This window comes from Grammomys surdaster, unplaced genomic scaffold (genome assembly GCF_004785775.1).
Source record: "Grammomys surdaster isolate TR1022 unplaced genomic scaffold, NIH_TR_1.0 126398, whole genome shotgun sequence".
Lineage (NCBI taxonomy): Eukaryota > Metazoa > Chordata > Mammalia > Rodentia > Muridae > Grammomys > Grammomys surdaster.
Genome location: NW_021621192.1, coordinates 2,911,330 through 2,932,705, shown reverse-complemented (window position 1 = coordinate 2,932,705; position 21,376 = coordinate 2,911,330). Strand labels below are relative to the sequence as shown.

The 21,376-nt window shown below is 41.9% G+C and overlaps 1 protein-coding gene across 2 annotated transcripts in view; it reads right to left on the bottom strand.

Annotated features, from left to right (window-relative positions):
- Positions 1-21,376, bottom strand: part of Cmss1 (cms1 ribosomal small subunit homolog) — a 304,195-nt gene that overhangs the window by 7,669 nt on the left and 275,150 nt on the right. For both annotated transcript variants that reach the window (XM_028760229.1, XM_028760230.1), the window contains exons 3-6: positions 8,371-8,445; positions 6,624-6,753; positions 2,827-2,886; positions 1,479-1,581 (exon numbers count right to left, since the gene is read on the bottom strand). In XM_028760229.1, the coding sequence (XP_028616062.1) occupies positions 1,479-1,581; positions 2,827-2,886; positions 6,624-6,753; positions 8,371-8,445 (368 nt within the window). The remainder of the gene's footprint in view (positions 1-1,478; positions 1,582-2,826; positions 2,887-6,623; positions 6,754-8,370; positions 8,446-21,376) is intronic.

The window sequence follows — 21,376 nt, the reverse complement described above, 5'->3', positions numbered from 1 at the left end:
GTGTGCTGAGCTGAAGAAAGCCGAGTTTGAAGGACCTGTAAAGTTTAACAACTTTTCTAAAACCATGATTCGATTAGTTCATCTAGAAAAACAGATGTTAAATCACCGTGCAGTCCCTGCACTTGCACCTTAGGGTACTTGACAAAGCTCCTGTTTCAAGACACACACTTCCTTTGTTTTGTCTCCTGTTAAAGCCTGGCTCCCAGACAGGGCTTGTTTTTGTAAGTGCCACCGACTATGTCTCTGTTCTCTGGAAGGTGAATGTCACACAGGTCCAGTGGAAGGTTTTTTTTTTGTTTATTCATCAAGGATTCAGCAAATGAAGGCACCTGTGGAAGCCCTTAATAAAGCACCAACTTACTTTTAACATATATTTTTTTTCTTTAAGTTTTTGGTCTCTCTGGAATTTATCTTGGTAGAAGGGGTGAGGTGTGAACCCAACTTTATTTTTCCAGATGGCTAATCACTTGTTCAACACAGTTGTTGGACAGTCTGTCTTCCTCTGCTGATGTCTTAGTTGTTTCCTTTTCTGTATGCTACATTGTCATATACACCTGGGCCTGTTTCTTCCCTTTCAGTTCTGGTCCACTGACCCCATGTGCCTGTCCTACATGTGACAGTCCCAGACACTGCTGAGACTCTGTAATACACGGACTGACAGTCTGGAAGGGATGGGCCTCTTCTAAGTGGTCTTTTGTAACCCTTTGTGGGCCATTTCAGTTATATGTTTTTATAAAAGTTTAAAAATAGTTTATCTAGTTAAACAGAACAAATTTCCTTGGAGTTTTACTTGGAACCTGTGGAATTTGTAGATGATCCCAAGTAAAACAGGCATATTCACAATACCAAGTCCCTTCCTCTCTTGAGAGTATGGTACTCACTTGAATCTGTTTAAGAGCTTTTCTATCCCATGATGCTGTCTTTATATAGGTTTGCTAAGTTCATTTCCAAGGGAAGAAACTCTACCTTTCCTTATTTTGAGTTGGATGGTTCCATTTGCTTCCTGTTTTTTTTTTGCTTAGTGCTCTCTTATTGCTTTTACCATTGCCCTGCACAGTGTGGTTCACCACACGGCAGTGTAAGTGGGCCTTGAAAATGACTTAGAGCACTCCTCTGCCCCAAATCCCCCCATGGCATCCTATTTCAGGACTCACTGCTGCACCCCTGGAAGTCCACCCCTGCTTTCAGGTCAAGAAAGCTGCTCTGCCCTTGGATTTAAGTCTCTGCGCTAATACCATCCCCCTTTTTAAAGAACCCCATCCATGGCTTTCTCACTCTATGCCTTACTTTTCTTTACGAATGCACTACTGTGTAGGCTACTGTCATGCATTTTACTGGCTTACTGTCTGCCTCTCCAACAGAATGTTAATCCCGCAGGGCACGGGGCTCTGTTTTACTCATTGCACACAGAGTACCCAGGCTGACAGGTATCAGTTCTGCTGACATGCTCAGGAGACACAGCTGGAGAGACCTCTGACCTGATGAGCTCCAGGGCTCGGACGGCAGAACTGCAGAGAATCAGCATCAGGACCGACTTCTTCTCAGTGTGGGTTTTCCGAAGTTTCACCCACTTAGGACAGACTGAAAGACAGATCACAAAAGCCATTCTGAACACAGAAAAATAGCACGCCAAGGTGGGTATTTCCAATAGTTTATTAGTTAGTGCCTAACAATATAAACAACAAGCACTGACTGTTGTTACATTCTCTGCTATTTTACAAAGCAGATACAATGTATGTTTAATGACTGAAGACAATGTTGACCAATAGGAAAATTCTGATTCAATTATGTCAGATTTTTGTTTAGTTTAGTTTAGCTTTTTTACTTGCTTGTTTAAAGACAGAGCATAGTTCTAGCTGGCTTACAACTCATAGAAATCCACCTGCCTGGGATTAGAGGCACAAACCACCACACCCAGCCTATGCTAAATTTTAAAGAGATATCCAGCATGGCCTAAAATGGGGCAGAGAATAAATAATACCTCAAATTCATTATTTAGTATTATATTGGTTAAATAGGTTTAGAATTTTTAATATTTTTAAATTTTATATTATTCCTATTATAATTCAGGTTTTTATTTGTAAAGTTAAATTCTGAGAAATTTTTAATGAGCCTAAACCGGGTATCATCATAACACTGAAAGGCTGAAAGAAGACAGAAAATGATATTTTGATATGAATAATCTGTTTTTTTCTAGTGGTATACAATACAAACTAAAATATCAAATCAGATTGACTGTAATAGCTAGGTGTGGATTCTGAACATGTAAACAGAACCTGAAGTTCTCAGAGCTGTTAAAGACCACAAGGTTCAGCTTCCTGATCATTCTAATAACAAGGTCAAGTTCAAGGATGGTTCAGAGGAGGTGCTAGATTAGGATGCCACTTACTAGACTCCCAGACTACTACATCTAATATAAATTCCAGCCCAGAACAAAACAGGAACATATTTAAACATTAAAACTGTATATCAAATAGTGTGTATGGTAGTGTGGTCTTTATTCTCAACATATGAGAAGCTGAGGCAGGGGAATTATGAGTTTGAAGCTATCCTGGGCTACAGAGCATGACTGAGAAACAAAAAAGACAATAGCACTAAATCCATCTCTACTTAAGCTAGAAACTTTTAGTTTTAAATGTAGTACTTTTTTTTGCTTTAATTTAGAGAGACCAACATTATTTACTTATTTTGGGTTTTTGAGTTTCCCTATGTAGCCCAGGCTAGCCTTGAATAAGTGTTGATCTTCCCGCACCCAACTTCAACTCTTTTTTGTTTTAGAATAATCACTCGCTGAATAAGTTTTTTAAAAAATCAGACATTACTTACTTTCTTTTAGGTATGAAGAGAGACTGTGAGTCAAGTCATTGGCCTTGAGGAAGCAGGAGTCTAGGATATGAAAAACAGGCTTTGCTAAGAGCTTTGGAAGCACACGGTCAAAGTAGATTAAATGTAGATGGTACATTCTTACACGGATTATAAAGCGTGAGCGACCTGGAGGCTCGGCATTTAAAGTGTTATTTAAAATAGCAGCAGTAGCAACAACAGGCTTTGCTTTCTTTCATAATATATTTTATTTTATTTTATTTTTTTTTTGAGACAGGGTTTCTCTGTGTATCTCTGGCTGTCCTGGAACTCACTCTGTACACCAGGCTGGCCTTGAACTCGGAAATCCGCCTGCCTCTGCCTCCCAAGTGCTGGGATTAAAGGCGTGTGCCACCACCGCCCGGCTGCTTTCTTATTTAGAATATTTTATTTCTATTTTTACATTTTTATTGGAAATGTAATCACCTCATTTTCCCTCCCCCCTTTCTCCCTCCAGCCTCCCCATGTTTCCTCTCTCCAACCTCTCCCATGCCCCCACTCTCAAATTGATAGCCTTTTGGTTATTTTTATTATTACACAAAAATGTGCACAAATACATGTATATAGCCTGTTGAGCACATTTTTGTTATTTGTGTATATATGGGGTTGGCCACTTTGTCCTGGATCATTGAGGCTTATTTCTGGGATAGGCACTTTTAACTGTAGAGTAGTGAAGTAAAAGCTTTGCATATCATTTATAGATAGATAAAGCATCTTTACATTTGAAATCTATAAAAGAGGCAATGTGCAAAGCAAAGGTGAAGTGGCGAGAAATTTGAGAGAACCTCAGATCCATTAGTGACATAGGAGAACGAACTGATACAGCAGCGAGGAAGCCATCAGAAGAATGACCAATATTAGGAAGATGTACAACAGTAGGAGTTATGGAGAATGGGAGGGATGGTAACATTTGTCAATTTCAGGAAGAACTGTCAACTGGGAAACCTATTTTGGAAAGTAATAATATTAAGATTATATACTCTGTGAGCCCCTGATTTATTTTCTGGATAAACAATGGCAAGAATTTTTTTGGTGTGTACTGTAAGTGGATACACAAAAAGATTAATTTTGGCAATATTTATGATCTTGGGTTGTGGGAAGCCGTACAGGTGTCCACATGTGGGAAGCCGGGTGAGTGCTTTGTGACAGATGAAAGGGCTGGTGCACTGTGTAGTCTCAGATGTCGGAGATGTGCACAAGGCCACATCTGGCACATCTGAAGACAGCGTGATGTGAAGAAACAAAATGATGGAATCTGCAAATGTAATTTAGATAAGAATAACAATGTACATACAATATAAGATCCATGGAAGAATACATTTATAAAAACATATAGTGACTATTTAGAGTAAATACAGGGAACAGAAATATAGTATAGGTTTTGAAAAGATGAGAATAATGTATCAAAATATAACATGATTCAGCCTAGCTATAAAATATAACCTAACATAGTAAAATAAAAGGACCTTTGTTCATCAGTGACAGCCACGGAATATGTAACAATATTAACTCTGAGTAGAATTATTCACTCTGAGCACAAATATATGTATATATGCATATATATGTATATGTATGTGTAACGTGGTTACACACTTAACTCTTTCTGTGAAAAAAAGTTTCTATATAAAAATAAGAGTGTTAGGGAGTGAACCATTACCAACTTACCTGACATTTGTATTGTGACCCAATACACAGAACTCATATTATGTAATACTTTCAGAGTTGTCACCTCTGTAGAGGCAGGGAGCCCTTGAAGGCTTTTAAACTTCTAACTCTCCCAGCTGAGACAAGATCAGACTCATCTGGAGAGCTTTACACAAAGTAGAGCAGGAACGGACTCTGCTGGGTTGAATCCCCTGAAGGTGCCTTGTGTTGCTGGGTGAGTTGGCTGCAGCTAGCCTACTTAAGGTCACTGATCTAAACCAAACCAACTCTCAGAAGACAGCAGAGGTTAATTAGCTCCCAGTGTCTTTGGTCTGGAAGTCCCTAATTAAGTTCCCACATGTAAGATGTTAGCAGTGTACAGCACAATTAATAGTAATTAAGAGGACATGTTCCTGCCCTTCAGACACAAACCTAAATTAAAATCAAGTCAGACACTTGACAAACTGATTTGGAGCAATACTTTAAGATCTATATCCCTTCTTTAACTGATTCTGAACAACACATGGCATTTCTGTCTCCTCACCTAACATGGCTCCTACCCCTGGAGGCTGTTCTTGTTCTTCATGTGGTGACCAGGGCCTTTTCTCTGAAACCTTCTCATATGGCTTAACTGACTATGCCTCAGAGTAGTCATCTTTTAGCTGAAAACAAAGCCTGTTCTTTCTTGCTGTTTCTAACATACTTCCCCGCCTCAACATTCATGAGTCCACGATCTTATCCAGTTATGTTATGGAGCTTTAAAACAATAACATAACCCAGGTTTATTATGGAACTCAGCTGAATCCCAAGGGTTTCTTTTAACCTTCAGCTCTTAACAATTTTGCAGAGGATTCAAGGTTTATGATGTTCTCTGAGATCAAAGAATAGGAGACTGAGTCAGAGTAAAAACTAGACATCAGGCTCAGGTTGACCAGAGCCTTTGCGACACACTGGCTCCTGCTTAGGGCAGCCAGGACACAGCTCTCCCACCGGAGGAGCAGCCCTCTGGGCTCAGTAAACTTTAGAACCCTGGTCCTGTTTATATCTAAGTGCATGCCTCCAGTTCCCCAGAGGGCAACTGTCTTGGAAAAGAACAGGGGGGCACTCCTTCTGCTAACCCCAAAGAGCACTTAAAAAATAGCCCAGGAGAATTGTAACTATGCAGGGAACAGGCTGCTCTTCAGCTTCTCAGGCTTCTAGAAAGCATAAAGCTGGAATGGAAAGGCAGCTACTGTTGACCTTTCCCAACGTTGCACTAGCTGTGTCCCGGAGTCTGGAAAGCGCTTATCTGCGACAGAGGTGCCAAAGCTCTTGCTGGTTTGCTTTCAGGATAACATCTGTTTTCTCCGATCCTTGTTGACGAAGGAGCCTCATGGATGCATCATAAGCTAAAAGCTCAGAGTAGTGACGGTACTTGTCCAGTAGCTTCTGGTTCTAAGTAAGGTAACAGACCTCAAACTCTAGCCGCTTCTGTGAAAATGCAGAATTCTATCACCACGTTTAGCTAGTTGACTTGAAAGAGTCTGGGACACAACCTGAATACTATTCTACAATTGGAACCTCACAACAAGAAAATGAAAATACTGAATTATCAAAGATTTTTTATTTTTTTTTTTTTTATTTTTGGAGATAGAGTATTTTCTCTATACCCCAGGCTAGACTCAAACTTCTTGTGATCCTTGAGTCTAGGCCTCTGGAGTTCTGGGATCCAGGACCTGCCCTAACAGACTTAACAAAGTTAAGTTCTTATTTATAGGAAGAGTCAACAAAGTTCCACACCAATACTTTTTAAAGGTGTGAAATGTCCTTTTGTGAGTTTAATATCTCATCTTCATCGGAGACATTTACCCCTTGAAGTGTCTGATAAGATTGTGTACTGAATAATTAATCTTTTCAGCAAAAGATAAAGTACATACATAAATCTTGGTATTCAATTCTGCAGATACATTTTTAATATCTGAAATAAATCATTAACAGTTAAAAACTTCTAGACGGAGGAACGAGGAGTAAGAGTGTAGAAAAGGTATAAATTTCCAATGGTGGAGTGCCTAACTACAAAGCAGTTAAGGAAAACGGGACCTGGTCTGCTCCTTAGGAAGATGGAAGCCTGGCTGTACCTGGTAGGTGCAGTTCTTCTAATTCAATCACGGAACGGCTGCTGCTGTAATGGTCCTTGATCAGCTTCTGAAAGTCTTCAGGGGTCCCTGGTTTGGGCTCTGATTTTGCAAGAATATCAGAAATTTTCTTCTAAAACACGAAAAGAAAAAAAAAAAAGCAGAGCACTAGACTTTAGAATGGTATGTGGTATAGGTTCATGTCTCTGACATTTAAACGGCCCATAGCTTTTGGTGATAGATGAGTATGAATGCGAGTTTTAAAAAAAATCCCCTTGGGAAGCCTCACTGCATAATTCTTAGACATAGTGAGTGCTTGAAAAATGAAGACATGATCTAGTGGGCTTCTTGTAAATGTATGGTCTGCATCTTTTAGGAGTGAAAATTTCCCACTCAGCACAAAATATTTTCTGTTAATTTTTTTTTTTTTTACACTACTCCTATATGATTTGTACCCTTGAAAGAGCAGGATTTGGAGACTGTCTTGTGAGACCTGGCTTAGGTGTCGAGTCTCAGGCTGGACTTGTGCAGATTAAGCTGAGCACAGGTGCTCACTGACAAATGGACCCGACCTACCGACTCTCCTGGTCTGGGAGACAATAGGCTTCATGGAGACACAATAGAACAGACGTCACATCTCTTTTGATGCAGACGGACTTCTTTGTATAGAACTTCTATTACATGTATGTAATACAGGGAAGCAAGATTGTCCATTTTCATCATAAACTTCCCTTATTTCCTAGTAATGTTTCTCCAAAGACCCAGAAAGAGTCATTCTTCCCCACTCCTCTGCCCTAGTGTCCTCATTTCTACAACACTGTTGGAACCACTCAAAGTTCCATCAAAGGTATCAACCTACCAGAGACACCTTGGTTAGTGCCATAAGTTAGCATGACCTTAGCCAAGCTAAACTAGCTAGACCTCTGACTTCAAACCTCCAGAGCCTAAGGCTCCCTGAGGCCCAGAGAGAGTGAACATGTCAAAGTGAAGTTAAGAACTTCTCTAAGGGTCTCCCAAACCTTGGCCAATCTGGCATGTTCCACCTTCCTATCTGACCATTTGCGAGACAAGAGTATGTGCGCTCCTTTCTGAACGCCTGCTGTTAAATAGTTAACTGGCTGAGACTACCATTTCTCCCGTCCCAAGCATTTCCTCCTGTGACCTTGGCAGGGGGCGAACCGCACTGCTGTTCTCACAACTGTGGCAGAAGGGAAAAGCTATCTAGAAAGTCTGAACAGGAGCAAGTGGCTTCTCTGTGTGCAGAGACATTATTTAAGAGGAGTGGGAGCATCTGTCTTAACTTACGGCCTGGATTAGAGTCAGAAATACCTTATGGTGCCTTCATGTGCTTGTTTTCTTTTCCTTATTACTTGGAGCAGGTTTAAAATCCCAAATGAATGAGAAAAGGAGGTTGGTGATTGACTTTCTTGGATAAATGCAGAGGGGTGAGCACAGAAGGCGCTCTGGGCTCCTTCTAGATGTCTCAGTGAGAACCCAGCCAGCGGGTGAGAAAGCTGTGCTGTGCTTCAAGGAGTGAAATGGGAGTCAGGAAAGTTGAATTTTAGTTCCCCAAAGGAAATGTATTCCTAGTGACCTTAGGAAAGAAAGTTAAAGGGCTCTCCAATCACCGAACCTTACAATTTCTGAATCTCTAAGTCGGGGAACTGCAATTGCATCACGTAATTATGATACAGAGAAGTATATGGAAGCCACATGTGGCCACAGCACTGTGACACACTGTTGCTGGTACCTTCTTCCACTTCCTGGTCTTCCGGGAATCCTCTGCTTTTGGTTTCTTTGCTTGTGTCAGGAAACACTCTGTGGGCTGGGAAGAAATATAAACGAGAGAGCTTTCATCTTTGCAGAATGGAGTGTCAGTGAGTGGCATGACTCCCAGAGCACCTCCTGCCGTGCACATCCTCCTGAGGGTACCTTGGTAACATTCCACAGAGATGCTGCACAATCCACTGGAGCTGTTAGGCAGTGGCTGAGGTGACAGAGTTTGAGAAAATCAGAAAGTACAGATGACGTAAGGTTGGAAATATCTTTGAACAGACATCAAAATGTGTGAGTGAGTGAGTGTATGTGTGCTTGATGTGTGCAGATGCTCAGAGATGGAAGCCAAGGGCAGACATAGATGTGTTTAAATGGTCATGTGGCACGGCAGTCACTGACTAGAGCGACTGAAGTTTTCCATGAGCTGCTGCCCACACAGAAGCCTGTGCTTCAGAGTGGCATTGTTTGTAGTACCTGCTCCTTCCCTCTTCTCAACAGCACAGAGAATCTGAAGTAGGATGTATCTACTTAGGCTTTTACAGAACCAGCTGTACCTATGTAGTTATGACTACAGAATGGACGTTCCTGTTGATGGTCTGGATACAGGTTCCGCACTATAGCACCAAGAGTGATTGATTTGCCAGTGGCCTTAACCCTAAGAACCGTGCATAGTTCCATGCTATTTTTAAAGTGGGTTTTGTTTTTTAAGGTAGAAAAGCAGGAAATTTTGACTAAAGCCTTGATTTATAAAATGGAATGTGCAGGTTCCACATGTATTAATCATAGGCAGCAAAATAAAATGTTTCCTGTGCTGGATGCTTATGCAACATTTCAAGGTTGCCAAGGAAGATGTAAAGTGAAAGTTGAAAGTTAGATTTATTCCAAGTAGAGAATATCTGTTTAAACAGTCAGCCACCAGCTAGAGCAACGATGTCTCTACTTCTCTGCTCAAAATGATCACAGATGAAGCTTTCTAAGAAAAAGAGCAGATTGAAGCTGTTCATGGTGGCGGACACCTTTGATCTCAGCACTAGAAGCAGAAGCAGAGGCCCTCTGTGCGTTTGAGACCAGTTTGGTCTACATAGTGAGTTCCAGGACAGCCAGAGCTACAAAGTGAGATCCTGTCTCAAACAACAACAACAACAACAACAACAACAACAACAACAAGAGAACGCACAGATTAGGAATGCCTATAGCCTCAAGTCAGAGAGGGACATAATGACTGTAACTTAAGGCACTGGACCAATGGCAGCAGTGTATAGACACTGTTTCAGGAAGTAGAGTAGATTTAAAAGGGTTGAGATTAAAATAACATGGCGGTCATTAATCTTTAGCTTCTTTACAGTTTAAAAAACAACAACAAAAAAAAAAACCTGTAAAGACTAATTGCCTCGCAGCTTAAGAAAATAAAGATACTGTCTCACTTACTTAGAAAGTTAAGCTGTCTTGTGGATGTAGATTAATGTCAATTTAATGTTCGTACATGCCAATAAGAAACTGGGCCAAGGCCACTAATATGTCACAGAAGATGCCAGATGGCCATAAGCATCTAATTACAGAACAAGGGAGAATTCTGCGCTTCCTTCTAAGCTAAGGCCTGTTTGTACTTAGTCAAGCCCTTAGAACATATAATGGGCCCAGGTCTACCATCCCGGCCCTTGTGAGGCCGAGGGAGGAAGACTGACAGGAGATTCCTGAATGAAAAAGTGAAAGAAGAGGAGGAGGCCATGACTACTCCTGAAGTATGGAGAAGACGTGCACTGCAGAGACAAGGGAGCGAGCAGGGCGAGCGAAGAGTCCAGCCTGAACGTGGCGGCAGATTAAGTGGCGGCAGATTAACTGGGTAATGAGAGGCGGAGGGAGAGCAAGAGAGGAGCTGCTGACCAAGACAGCCACATGGGCCAGAGACCAGTGTAGCCTAAATGGCTGAGTTATATAGGGCGGAGGCTGGAGAAGGAAAGAGGCAGAGGAGGGAGGCTTAGGGTAGGGGCGGGGTTAGAAGTGCTGGGAGGAGCCACAGGTGCTGAGTGACATTTGTCCTGGGTTTGAGACCTAACAGTACATAGTAATTCCAGATCACCTAGGGAGAAAGAGGGAGAAAGAGACAGACAGACAGACAGATAGACAGACACACACAGAGATCTTACCTCAAAACATAAACAATACCAAACACCCCCCGCCCCCGACCACCGCCCAAACAAAAACAAATCTGGCATTTGTCAGCCATTATCAAAGTTCTCAGGAAGCAGGCTCAGGCACCTATTATGTTTTCTTACTTAGCTATGTACCTCTTCTCCACAGCAGTGGTTCTCAACGTTTCTAAGGCTGCTGCCCTCTAATCCGGTTCCTCATGTTGTGGTGACCACCAACATAAATTATTTCATTGCTACATCATAACTATAATTTTCCTATTGTTATGAATCATAATGTAAATATGCATTTTCTGATGTTCTTAAGCAACCCCTGAGAAAGGGTCACTTAAAGGAGTTGCTTGAGGCTCATGGTTGAGAACCGCTGGCCTACAAGAAGGTTTAATGTACTGATTACGCATTATTAGGTTTAGAAGCTGATTAATTCAAACATGAATTATGTTAACTCTAAAAGTGAGATCACTTATTTAAGGGTATGGGCTCTTCAGTTTTGGAGTTGAAAATAAGTGTAACTGTGACTCTCAAGTAGACACAAAAACAAAGCAAACAGGCAAATCACATTCCTGCCAGGTATAGAGGAACATGCCTTTAACAGAGGCAGAGGAAGAGGCAGAAGGCACTGGTGGTGGATCTTTCTGGCTCAAGGTGAGTCTAATCTACACAGTGAGTTCCAGGCCAGCCAGATACTCAGTAAGATCTTGACTTGCTTGAGGAATTTCTTTAAGTCTCTGCATCTGGTCTTTGGTCTCAGACTCTAAGGTCATTCTAAAGGAAATGCAGAGTACTTCTGTTTTTGGTACTTTTGGTTAGATGTGATACGGTGCACTGTACGAGAAAGCCACATTTATGGAGTGATATGGTTTGAGGGAGAAATCCAAACCTAAATCCACAGTATTGGAAACTCCTAAATTTGGGCAGCTGTCTTGTAACAGTGGCTGTCTACCTTCAGAGATGGCAGACAACATAGCGAACTTAGACCAGGTCACTCACCAGCCCTGGAAGTCATTCCGATCGGATGACATCTAAGTAGCCCATAAATGACGTCCCAACTATAGTTATAGTAATCTTCAATATGTAGTCTGAAGAATCATGTTCATCCAGTATACACTAAAACATAAACGGGGACTTTTCTTTTAAAGGCAGGCTCTTGCTATCTAGTCCTGGCAGCCTTCCTTGGGACTATGTAGACCAGGCTGGCCTCAATCTCACAGAGATCCTCCTGCCTCTACTCAAGTACCAGGAATAAAAGCGTGCACCACCACACCTGGGTAAAGATGGCTTTTATGCCACTTTCTTGGTTTCTTAAGTATCAAATATTACTTGATTGAAGACTGCTTCTCATGGCAAAATAACTGCAAAATGAGAAATGTTCAAAGGTATGCATCTATAAAGACCAAGAAACCAGTAAAGACACCTTTGGTGAAAAGTTTGCAAGCATATTTTGGAAGATGGAGAAAATGAAAGGTGGCTCAGGCCGGGTGGAGATGGAAACTAACAAGAGCCAGACTCACCTGACAGACTGAAGGCCAGTGCTGGAAGTGGTGAAGAGAAGGGCCAAGGATGTTTACAGTTGCCACGTTCCCCGTTGCTCCCCAATTTTCGCTCAGTTCTAATCTCCCACCCTGGAAACCTAGCAAACACCCCAGTACTGCTTTCTCTCCCTGGTCCTTCTTGTCAACACAATAGGCTCCTCTCTGGGCAGAGGAAGAAGTCTAGCAAGGGAAAGCACAGACTTACCACCATTTCCCATAGTCATGCCTAGCTTGCGCATTGTTCTTTCTTTCCTTTACTTGAGACAGGGTCCCAGTGTAGTTCAGACTCAAGAGTTTCCTTTCCCACCCTCCCAAGAGCTGGGGCGAGAGGTGTAGACCACGATATCTGGCTCTAGACAGACCACTGAAGTCTTGCTTTGAAGAAAATAAATGGGCCAAGAAAAATTCTGCAAGAAGGTGGCACTTGGGGTTTTAACAATCCAGTTTGTGATTATCATCCTCCCAATAGTTAAACTAATCTAAAAAAAAACCTTTACTTCATATGCTAGATCTTCTAATGAAGTTATTTTTGTTTGTTTGTTTGTTTGTTTGAGGATTGTTCTTCAATTCAGAGCTAAGATTTTTAACTAGACATTTAAATGAAGTCACCAATCTGAGAGCAAACAAACATTACTGGAAAAGAACTAGTATCAAATAGTATGGAAAGAATGTGCAAAAGAAATATAATCCAAGAATGTTTTTCCAGGATTAAAGGACACCTCTGAGAACATTTACATCTATGGAAAGCTCATCAGAAATATGGTACAGTTAGTATGAACACAGGAGACTTGAACACTATGAAGTACCACTGTGACATTTAAGACAATCATAAAGAAAACACTCTACAAATTTACACAAAGAAAATTAACTGCAGGACTTCCGGTTTGGGCCCGAGCTTAGAGCAGGTCGCAGGCAGCAGCTCCCTACCCAACCACAGAAAACCAAGAAAAACAGGGACTCCCAGGAGCTTGAACTCACGCAGCATCCCAGGTAAGGAAAAAGCAGCACTCACCCCAAACAGGGAGCAACAGGGACCCACTGGGACCTAGGAATTCGCTCCTGGCCCGGAGCGGGCTCCATCCGGTCTGGGCCCGAGCACTCGCGGATCCCGGGAGGCAGCTCTGCACCCAATCTCGCAGACTCCAGAGGAAGCAGGGCTCGCAGGACCTCTGTGCCAAGCAGGGTCTTGGGCTAGGACGTGGCAGTGCTTGCCCCCGAACAGGGAGTGGCTAGGACCCACTGGGACCCAGGAGTTCACTCCAGGCCCAGAGCGTGGGTTCCTTCCGGTCTGTGCCAGAGCAGATCCCGGGAGTCAGCTCTGCACCCAATCTCACAGAACCTAGAGGAAGCAGGGCTCTCCGTGGCTCAAGCTAGCTCAAGCAGTTTCTTAGGCTAGGAGGTGGCAGTGCTCGCCCCCAATCAGGGAGCAACTGGGACCCACTGGGACCCCCTGGGACTCATTGGGATCCAGGAATCTGCTCCTGACCCGGAGCCCCGGCCCCTTCCGGTTTCCACCTGAGCACCGAGCACATCTTGGGCCTCATCTCTAACTCAAGCAGCAAAACCCATCCCAAACAGTTCTGACACAACCTAGATAATAGGAAAGACAGGCCCCAGTCAGAGACAGCACTGATAGCACAAAGGTGATCCAGATGGCGAAAGGCAAGCGCAAGAACACAAGCACCAGCAACCCAAGGTACTTGCCATTATCAGAACCTAGTTCTCCCACATTAGAAAGTCCTGAACTCCCCATATCACCAGGAAAACAAGAACCAGATCTAAAATCATTTCTAATGATGATGCTAGAGGACTACAAGAAGGAAGTAAATAACACTATCAAAAAACTTGAGGAGAACACAGGAAAACAGGATGAAGTCCTTAAAGAAACACAAAAATCCTTTAAAGAATTACAAGAAAACACAAACAAACAGATGAAGGAATTGAACAAAACCATCTAGGACATAAAAATGGAAGTGGAAACAATAAAGAAATCACAAAGGGAGACTATCCTGGAGATAGAAAACCTAAGAAAGAAATCAGGAGTCATAGACACAAGCATCACCAACAGAATACAAGAGATAGAAGAAAGAATCTCAGGTGCAGAAGATACCTTAGAAAATATTGACACAACTATCAAAGAAAATGCAAAATGCAAAAAGTTGCTATCTCAAAATATCCAGGAAATCCAGGACGCAATGAGAAGACCAAACCTAAGGATAATAGGTATAGATGAGAGTGAAGATTCCCAACTTAAAGGGCCAGTAAATATCTTCAACAAAATTATTGAGGAAAACTTCCCTAACCTAAGGAATGAGATGCCCATAATCACACAAGAAGCCTACAGAACGCCAAACAGACTAGATCAAAAAAGAAATACCTCCCGTCACATAATAATCAAGACTCAAAATGTACAAAACAAAGACAGAATTTTAAAAGCAGTAAAGGAAAAAGGCCAAATAACATATAAAGGCAAACCTATCAGAATTACACCTGACTTCTCACCAGATACTATAAAAGCCAGAAGATCCTGGACAAATATCATACAAACCCTAAGAGAACATAAATGTCAGCCCAAGCTACTTTACCCAGCAAAACTCTCAATTACCATAGACGGAGAAACTAAGATATTCCATGATAAAACTGAATTTACACAGTATCTTCCCACAAATCCAGCTTTACAAAGGATAATAGCAGGAAAGCTCCAATACAAGGAGGGCAATCATACCCCAGAAAGAGCAAGAAAATAATCCTTTTCCATCAAACCCAAAAGAAGATAACCACACAAACGATGTCTCCACTATTAGCAAAAATGACAGGAAGCAAGAACACCCTCTCCTTAATATCTCTTAACATCAATGGACTCAATTCCCCAATAAAAAGGCATAGGCTAACGGACTGGATACGCAAACAGGACCCAGCTTTTTGCTGCTTACAGGAAACCCACCTCAGTGACAAAGACAGACACTACCTTAGAGTAAAAGGTTGGAAAAAAATTTTTCAAGCAAATGGCACTAAGAAACAAGTGGGAGTAGCCATTCTAATATCGAATAAAATCAACTTTCAACTTAAAACTATCAAAAAGGATAAGGAAGGGCATTTCATACTTGTCAAAGGAAAAGTCAACCAACATGAACTCTCAATTCTGAATATCTATGCGCCAAATACAAGAGCATCGAATTTCATAAAAGAAACCTTACTAAAGCTCAAAACACACATTGCACCTCACATAATAATAGTGGGAGACTTCAACACCCCACTCTCAGCAATGGATAAATCATGGAAACAGAAACTAAATAGAGATACAGTAAAACTAACAGAAGTTATGAAGCAAATGGACTTAACAGATATCTATAGAACATTTCACCCTAAAGCAAAAGAATATACCTTTTTCTCAGCACCTCATGGTACCTTCTCCAAAATAGACCATATAATTGGGCACAAGACAGGCCTCAACAGATATAAGAAAATTGAAATAATTCCCTGCATCCTATCAGATCACCAAGGTCTAAGGCTGGTCTTCAAAAATGACAAAGAGAATGGAAAGCCCACATTTACATGGAAACTGAACAACACCCTACTCCTTGATAATCAGGTAAGGGAAGAAATAAAGAAAGAAATTAAAAACTTTTTAGAATTTAATGAAAATGATGACACATCATACCAAAATCTATGGGATACAATGAAAGCAGTGCTAAGAGGAAAATTCATAGCTCTAAGCGCCTACAAAAAGAAACTGGAGGGAGCATACACTAACAGCTTGACAGAGAACCTGAAAGACCTAGAACAAAAAGAAGCTAATACACCCAAGAGGAGTAGAAGGGAGGAAATAATTAAACTCAGGGCTGAAATCAACCAAATTGAAACAAAAAGAACTATCCAAAGAATCAATAAAAGCAGGAGCTGGTTCTTTGAGAAAATCAACAAGATAGATAAACCCTTAGCTAGACTAATCAGAGGGCAGAGAGACAGTATCCAAATTAATAAAATCAGAACTCAAAAGGGGGACATAACAACAGAAACTGAGGAAATTAAAAAAATCATCAGATCCTACTACAAAAGCCTATATTCAACAAAATTGGAAAATTTGGATGAAATGGACAATTTCCTAGACAAATACCAGTTGCCAATGTTAAATCAGGACCAGATAAACCATCTAAACAGTCCCATAACCCCAAAAGAAATAGAAGCAGTCATTAAAAGTCTCCCTACAAAGAAAAGCCCGGGACCAGACGGTTTTAGTGCAGAATTCTATCAGACCTTCAAGGAAGACCTAATCCCAATTCTTTTCAAACTATTCCACAAAATAGAAACAGAAGGTACACTACCCAACTCATTCTTTGAAGCCACAATTACACTCATACCTAAGCCACACAAAGACCCAACAAAGAAAGAGAACTTCAGGCCAATCTCCCTTATGAACATTGATGCAAAATTACTCAATAAAATTCTAGCGAACCGAATTCAAGAACACATCAAAACAATTATCCATCACGATCAAGTTGGCTTCATCCCAGGAATGCAGGGTTGGTTCAATATTCGGAAATCCATCAATGTAATCCATTATATAAACAAACTCAAAGAAAAAAACCACATGATCATCTCACTAGATGCTGAGAAAGCATTTGACAAAATTCAACACCCCTTCATGATAAAAGTCTTGGAAAGGTCAGGAATTCAAGGTCCAGACCTAAACATAGTAAAAGCAATTTACAGCAAACCAGTAGCCAGCATTAAACTAAATGGAGAGAAACTTGAAGCAATCCCACTAAAATCAGGGACTAGGCAAGGCTGCCCACTCTCCCCCTACTTATTTAATATAGCACTGGAAGTCCTAGCCAGAGCAATTAGGCAACACAAGGAGGTCAAAGGGATACAAATTGGAAAGGAAGAAGTCAAAATCTCACTATTTGCAGATGATATGATAGTATACTTAAGTGACCCCAAAACTTCCACCAGAGAACTCCTAAACCTGATAAACAACTTTAGCAAAGTGGCTGGATATAAAATTAACTCAAGCAAATCAGTAGCCTTCCTCTACTCAAAAGATAAACTGGCTGAGAAAGAAATTATGGAAATGACACCCTTCAAAATAGTCACAGATAATATAAAATACCTTGGTGTGAACCTAACCAAGCAAGTAAAAGACCTGTATGACAAGAACTTCATTCCCCTGAAGAAAGAAATCGAAGCAGATCTCAGAAGATGGAAAGATCTCCCATGCTCATGGATTGGAAGGATTAATATAGTAAAAATGGCTATTTTGCCAAAAGCCATCTACAGATTTAATGCAATCCCCATCAAAATTCCCACTCAATTCTTCTCAGAGATAGAAAGAGCAATCTTAAAATTTATTTGGAATAACAAAAAACCCAGGATTGCGAAAACTACTCTCAGCAATAAAAGAACTTCTGGAAGAATCACCATCCCCGACTTCAAGCTGTACTACAAAGCAATAGTGATAAAAACTGCATGGTATTGGAACAGAGACAGGCAGGAGGATCAGTGGAATAGAATAGAAGACCCAGAAATGAACCCCCATACCTATGGTAACTTAATCTTTGACAAAGGGGCTAAAACCATCGAATGGAAAAAAGATAGCATTTTCAACAAATGGTGCTGGTCCAACTGGTGGTCAGCATGTAGAAAAATGAAAATTGAACCATACTTATCTCCTTGTACAAAGCTCAATTCCAAGTGGATTAAGGACCTCCACCTAAAACCAGCCACACTGAAACTAATAGAAGAGAAACTGGGAAAAAGCCTGGAATACATAGGCACAGGGAAAAAGTTCCTGAACAGAACTCCAATGGCCTGTGCTCTAAGACCAAAAATTGACAAATGGGACCTCATAAAGCTGCAAAGCTTCTGTAAAGCAAAGGACACAGTCAATAGGACAGAGCGGCAACCAACAGATTGGGAAAAGATATTCACCAACCCTACATCTGATAAAGGGCTAATATCCAAGGTATACAAAGAACTGAAGAAATTAGACTCTAGACAATCAAAGAACCCTATTAAAAAATGGAGCACAGACCTGAACAAAGAATTCTCAACTGAGGAAGCTTGAATGGTTGAGAAGCACCTAAAGAAGTGTTCAGCATCCCTAGTCATCAGGGAAATGCAAATGAAAACAACACTGAGATTCCACCTCACACCAGTCAGAATGGCTAAGATCAAAAACACAGGTGACAGTACATGTTGGCGAGGATGTGGAAAAAGAGGAACACTCCTCCACTGTTGGTGGGATTGTAAACTGGTACAACCACTATGGAAGGCAGTCTGGCGGTATCTCAGAAAATTGAACATAGCATTACCTGGGGACCCAGCTATACCACTCCTGGGCATATACCCAAAAGAAGATTCAACATACAACAGGGACACATGCTCCACCATGTTCATAGCAGCCTTATTTATAATAGCCAGAAGTTGGAAAGAACCCAGATGCCCTTCAACAGAAGAATGGATGCAGAAAATGTGGTACATTTATACAATGGAGTACTACTCAGCTATTAAAAACAATCAGTTCACAAAATTCCTAGACAAATGGATGGAGCTGGAAAATATTATCTTGAGTGAGATGACCCAATCTCAAAGGAACATACATGGTATGCACTCACTGATAAGTGGATATTAGCCCAAAAGCTCACAATTTCTAAGAATCTTCATATAGACCACATAAAACTCACATAGAAGAAGGAAGACCAAAGTATGAATGCGTTGGTCCTTTTCAGAAGGAGCATCAAAAGTTTCAACCAGAACTCCCAAAGTCTAAACCACCAACCAGAGAGCACAAAGGGAGGGACTCACGCACCTGTATAGGGAATTGAGGGTGACCTTGTTAGACTCCAGTGAAAGTGGAGGGCCAAGGTCCCCAAAAGTTTGGATCCCCTACTGTGTTGGAATTCGAGAGCAGGGAGATGGGACTGGGAGGATGTTTGGAGCACACCATCACAAAAATTAGGAGGAAGGGGTAGGGGATAAGGGATTTGGGGGGAGAATGAGAAAGGAGACAACATTGAAAGGTAAATACGTATAATACCCAATAAAAACCCCACACAGATAAAGGATTTAAAAAAAAGGGAGTCTACTTATTTTAAATTAATTTCAAAAGTTTCTAGGAGATGCAAATTGGCTAAGATACTATTTTAAGCTCTCCACAAAAGAATTTAAATCTCTGTTCAATATTCTCAAGAGAGAGGTAAACCCTAACTTCCTCAACAGTTAATTGACAAAAGAGAGGTAATCTCACAAAAAGTAGAAAAAGCTATTTCTAATCGATATATCATATAGTCTGATTGTCAGTGGAGCTATAAAAGTCCTTTGACAAAAGATTATTAATATAGATTTATATATCCTTAAATAAGGCCTTCATGACTCTCTGAGTGTGGAAGGAGCAACTGTTGGCGCTTCTGCCCTGATTTTACAAGAACTCTGAAAAATTGGCTTTAAAAACAAAAGAGGGGGAACGGTACCCCCTCAGAAGGAGTCCCCCTGAAATACTCTCCATCATGCTTGTTCACTTTTCTCTCTCTAAAGCTGAAAGCTCATGGCAAATCTCTTGCTGACCATGTTGGTGACCTCGGGCACCACCAAGACCAACAAAACTTTGCCACAGATATGGGGAAGGACCCTCATACCCATAAAGGGAATGCCCCAGTCCCAGTTCCCTTATGGAGCCGAGGACTGATATGCCTGCCCAATACCACAGAAGGCACAGCTAACCGGCTACCACAAATATTAATGAAAAAAATAGATACCCTCACAAAGCCAGGCCCAACCATAAATACGATGAATAACAATTTACATCCAGGGAAGAGAAATCTCCCTGAGAATCCCCTTCTTTTTTCTTTCCAGGTAAAATTGAATCACCCGTGATGCCTGCTATTAGAAGTTCTAATCCAGATGGACCAGAAGCCAGGAGCCTCACCCTTACCCTCACCCCCTACCTTTTCCCACCTGCACAAGATCCCCTGAAGCTGGGCAACTGCAAGATCCTGCTTGGCAACTGCAGATAGACTCAAAGCAGTGTACCATATCATCTGAAGAATAGCAGGGAGACCATAACTCAAGCAGTGTACCATATCTTCTGAAGAATAGCAGGTTGCAGTCCTCCTCGCCCCCACGAATAACCAGGACCCGCCGGTCGGGTCAAGTGGCACCCAGACGTGGGGCTCGAGGCACGGACCCATCCGGACGGACCCTCATTGAGAGGATGTGCGCACGACATCAAGATTGAGCAAGACAGAGATCATCGCCCGTGACCTGTCGTCCACGGAACCAGGTTGATGCTGCCATCAAGAAGGCAGTTGAAGTTCATTACCATCAGCTGAAAATTGCAGAGGATCCAGAAGTGACTCCACAGGAGACTGACACAGCTGTCAGCTCCCCTGCCTCCCCCTACGGTCGACCCCTAGACTTCCACGCCCTCCAGAAGGGTTCCTGGTATGCCTGGCTTTGCCCTCATTTCTCTCGCTAGAGAGCTTGGCCTCTTGATCACCACAACAAAAATTGGCTTTTTCCTAAACCAAGGCCACCCTTGATATGGCCGCTAACATTGGGGAGCCTTCCTTTATGACAATATTACACCCCAAACTGACAAATGGTTGGTAACTTGAACATTTACAAGAGACTAGGATGGCCGTGAGTTAGCCCAATGACGGGATTATTGTAGGTCCACTTCCCAGGGGCCCACCCAATGCAGCCGAAAAGGAGTGCGTGGTGCTGGGAGTGGGTGCAGCCTACATGGCCTAAGACAGGGCTCTCACCCTCCTTTCACCCACATCAGAGTCCCTCGACGTTGCTCATCGTCGACAGCCTAAAGCCTTTGACCATCGATGTGACTCGTCTCACATCAGTGTTTTGGGGTTGTGAACTTGTCTAAGACCCCCCATAATTAGACATCCAAATTCAAAACTCACATAGTTGGGATTGAACATAAGACGCCTTCTCTAACTAAACAGAGAAGGGGGAGATGCCAGAAGCCAGGACCCTCGCCCTTACCCTCACCCCCTACCTTTCCCCACCTGCACAATGTCCTCTGAAGCTTGGCAACTGCAAGATCCTGCTTAGCAACTGCAGATAGACTCAAAGCAGAGTACCATGTCTTCTTAAGAATAGCAGGGAGACCATAACTCAAGCAGTGTACCATATCTTCTGAAGAACAGCAGGTAGATCATAATTCAAGGCAGTGTACCATATAGACCATGACATGTTTCAAGGCACAAGCCAAGAAGATTTTGTACTTTTCCACCACCTGGACCCTCTTACCCCCTCCCCTTGTAAAACATGCTATAAAAAA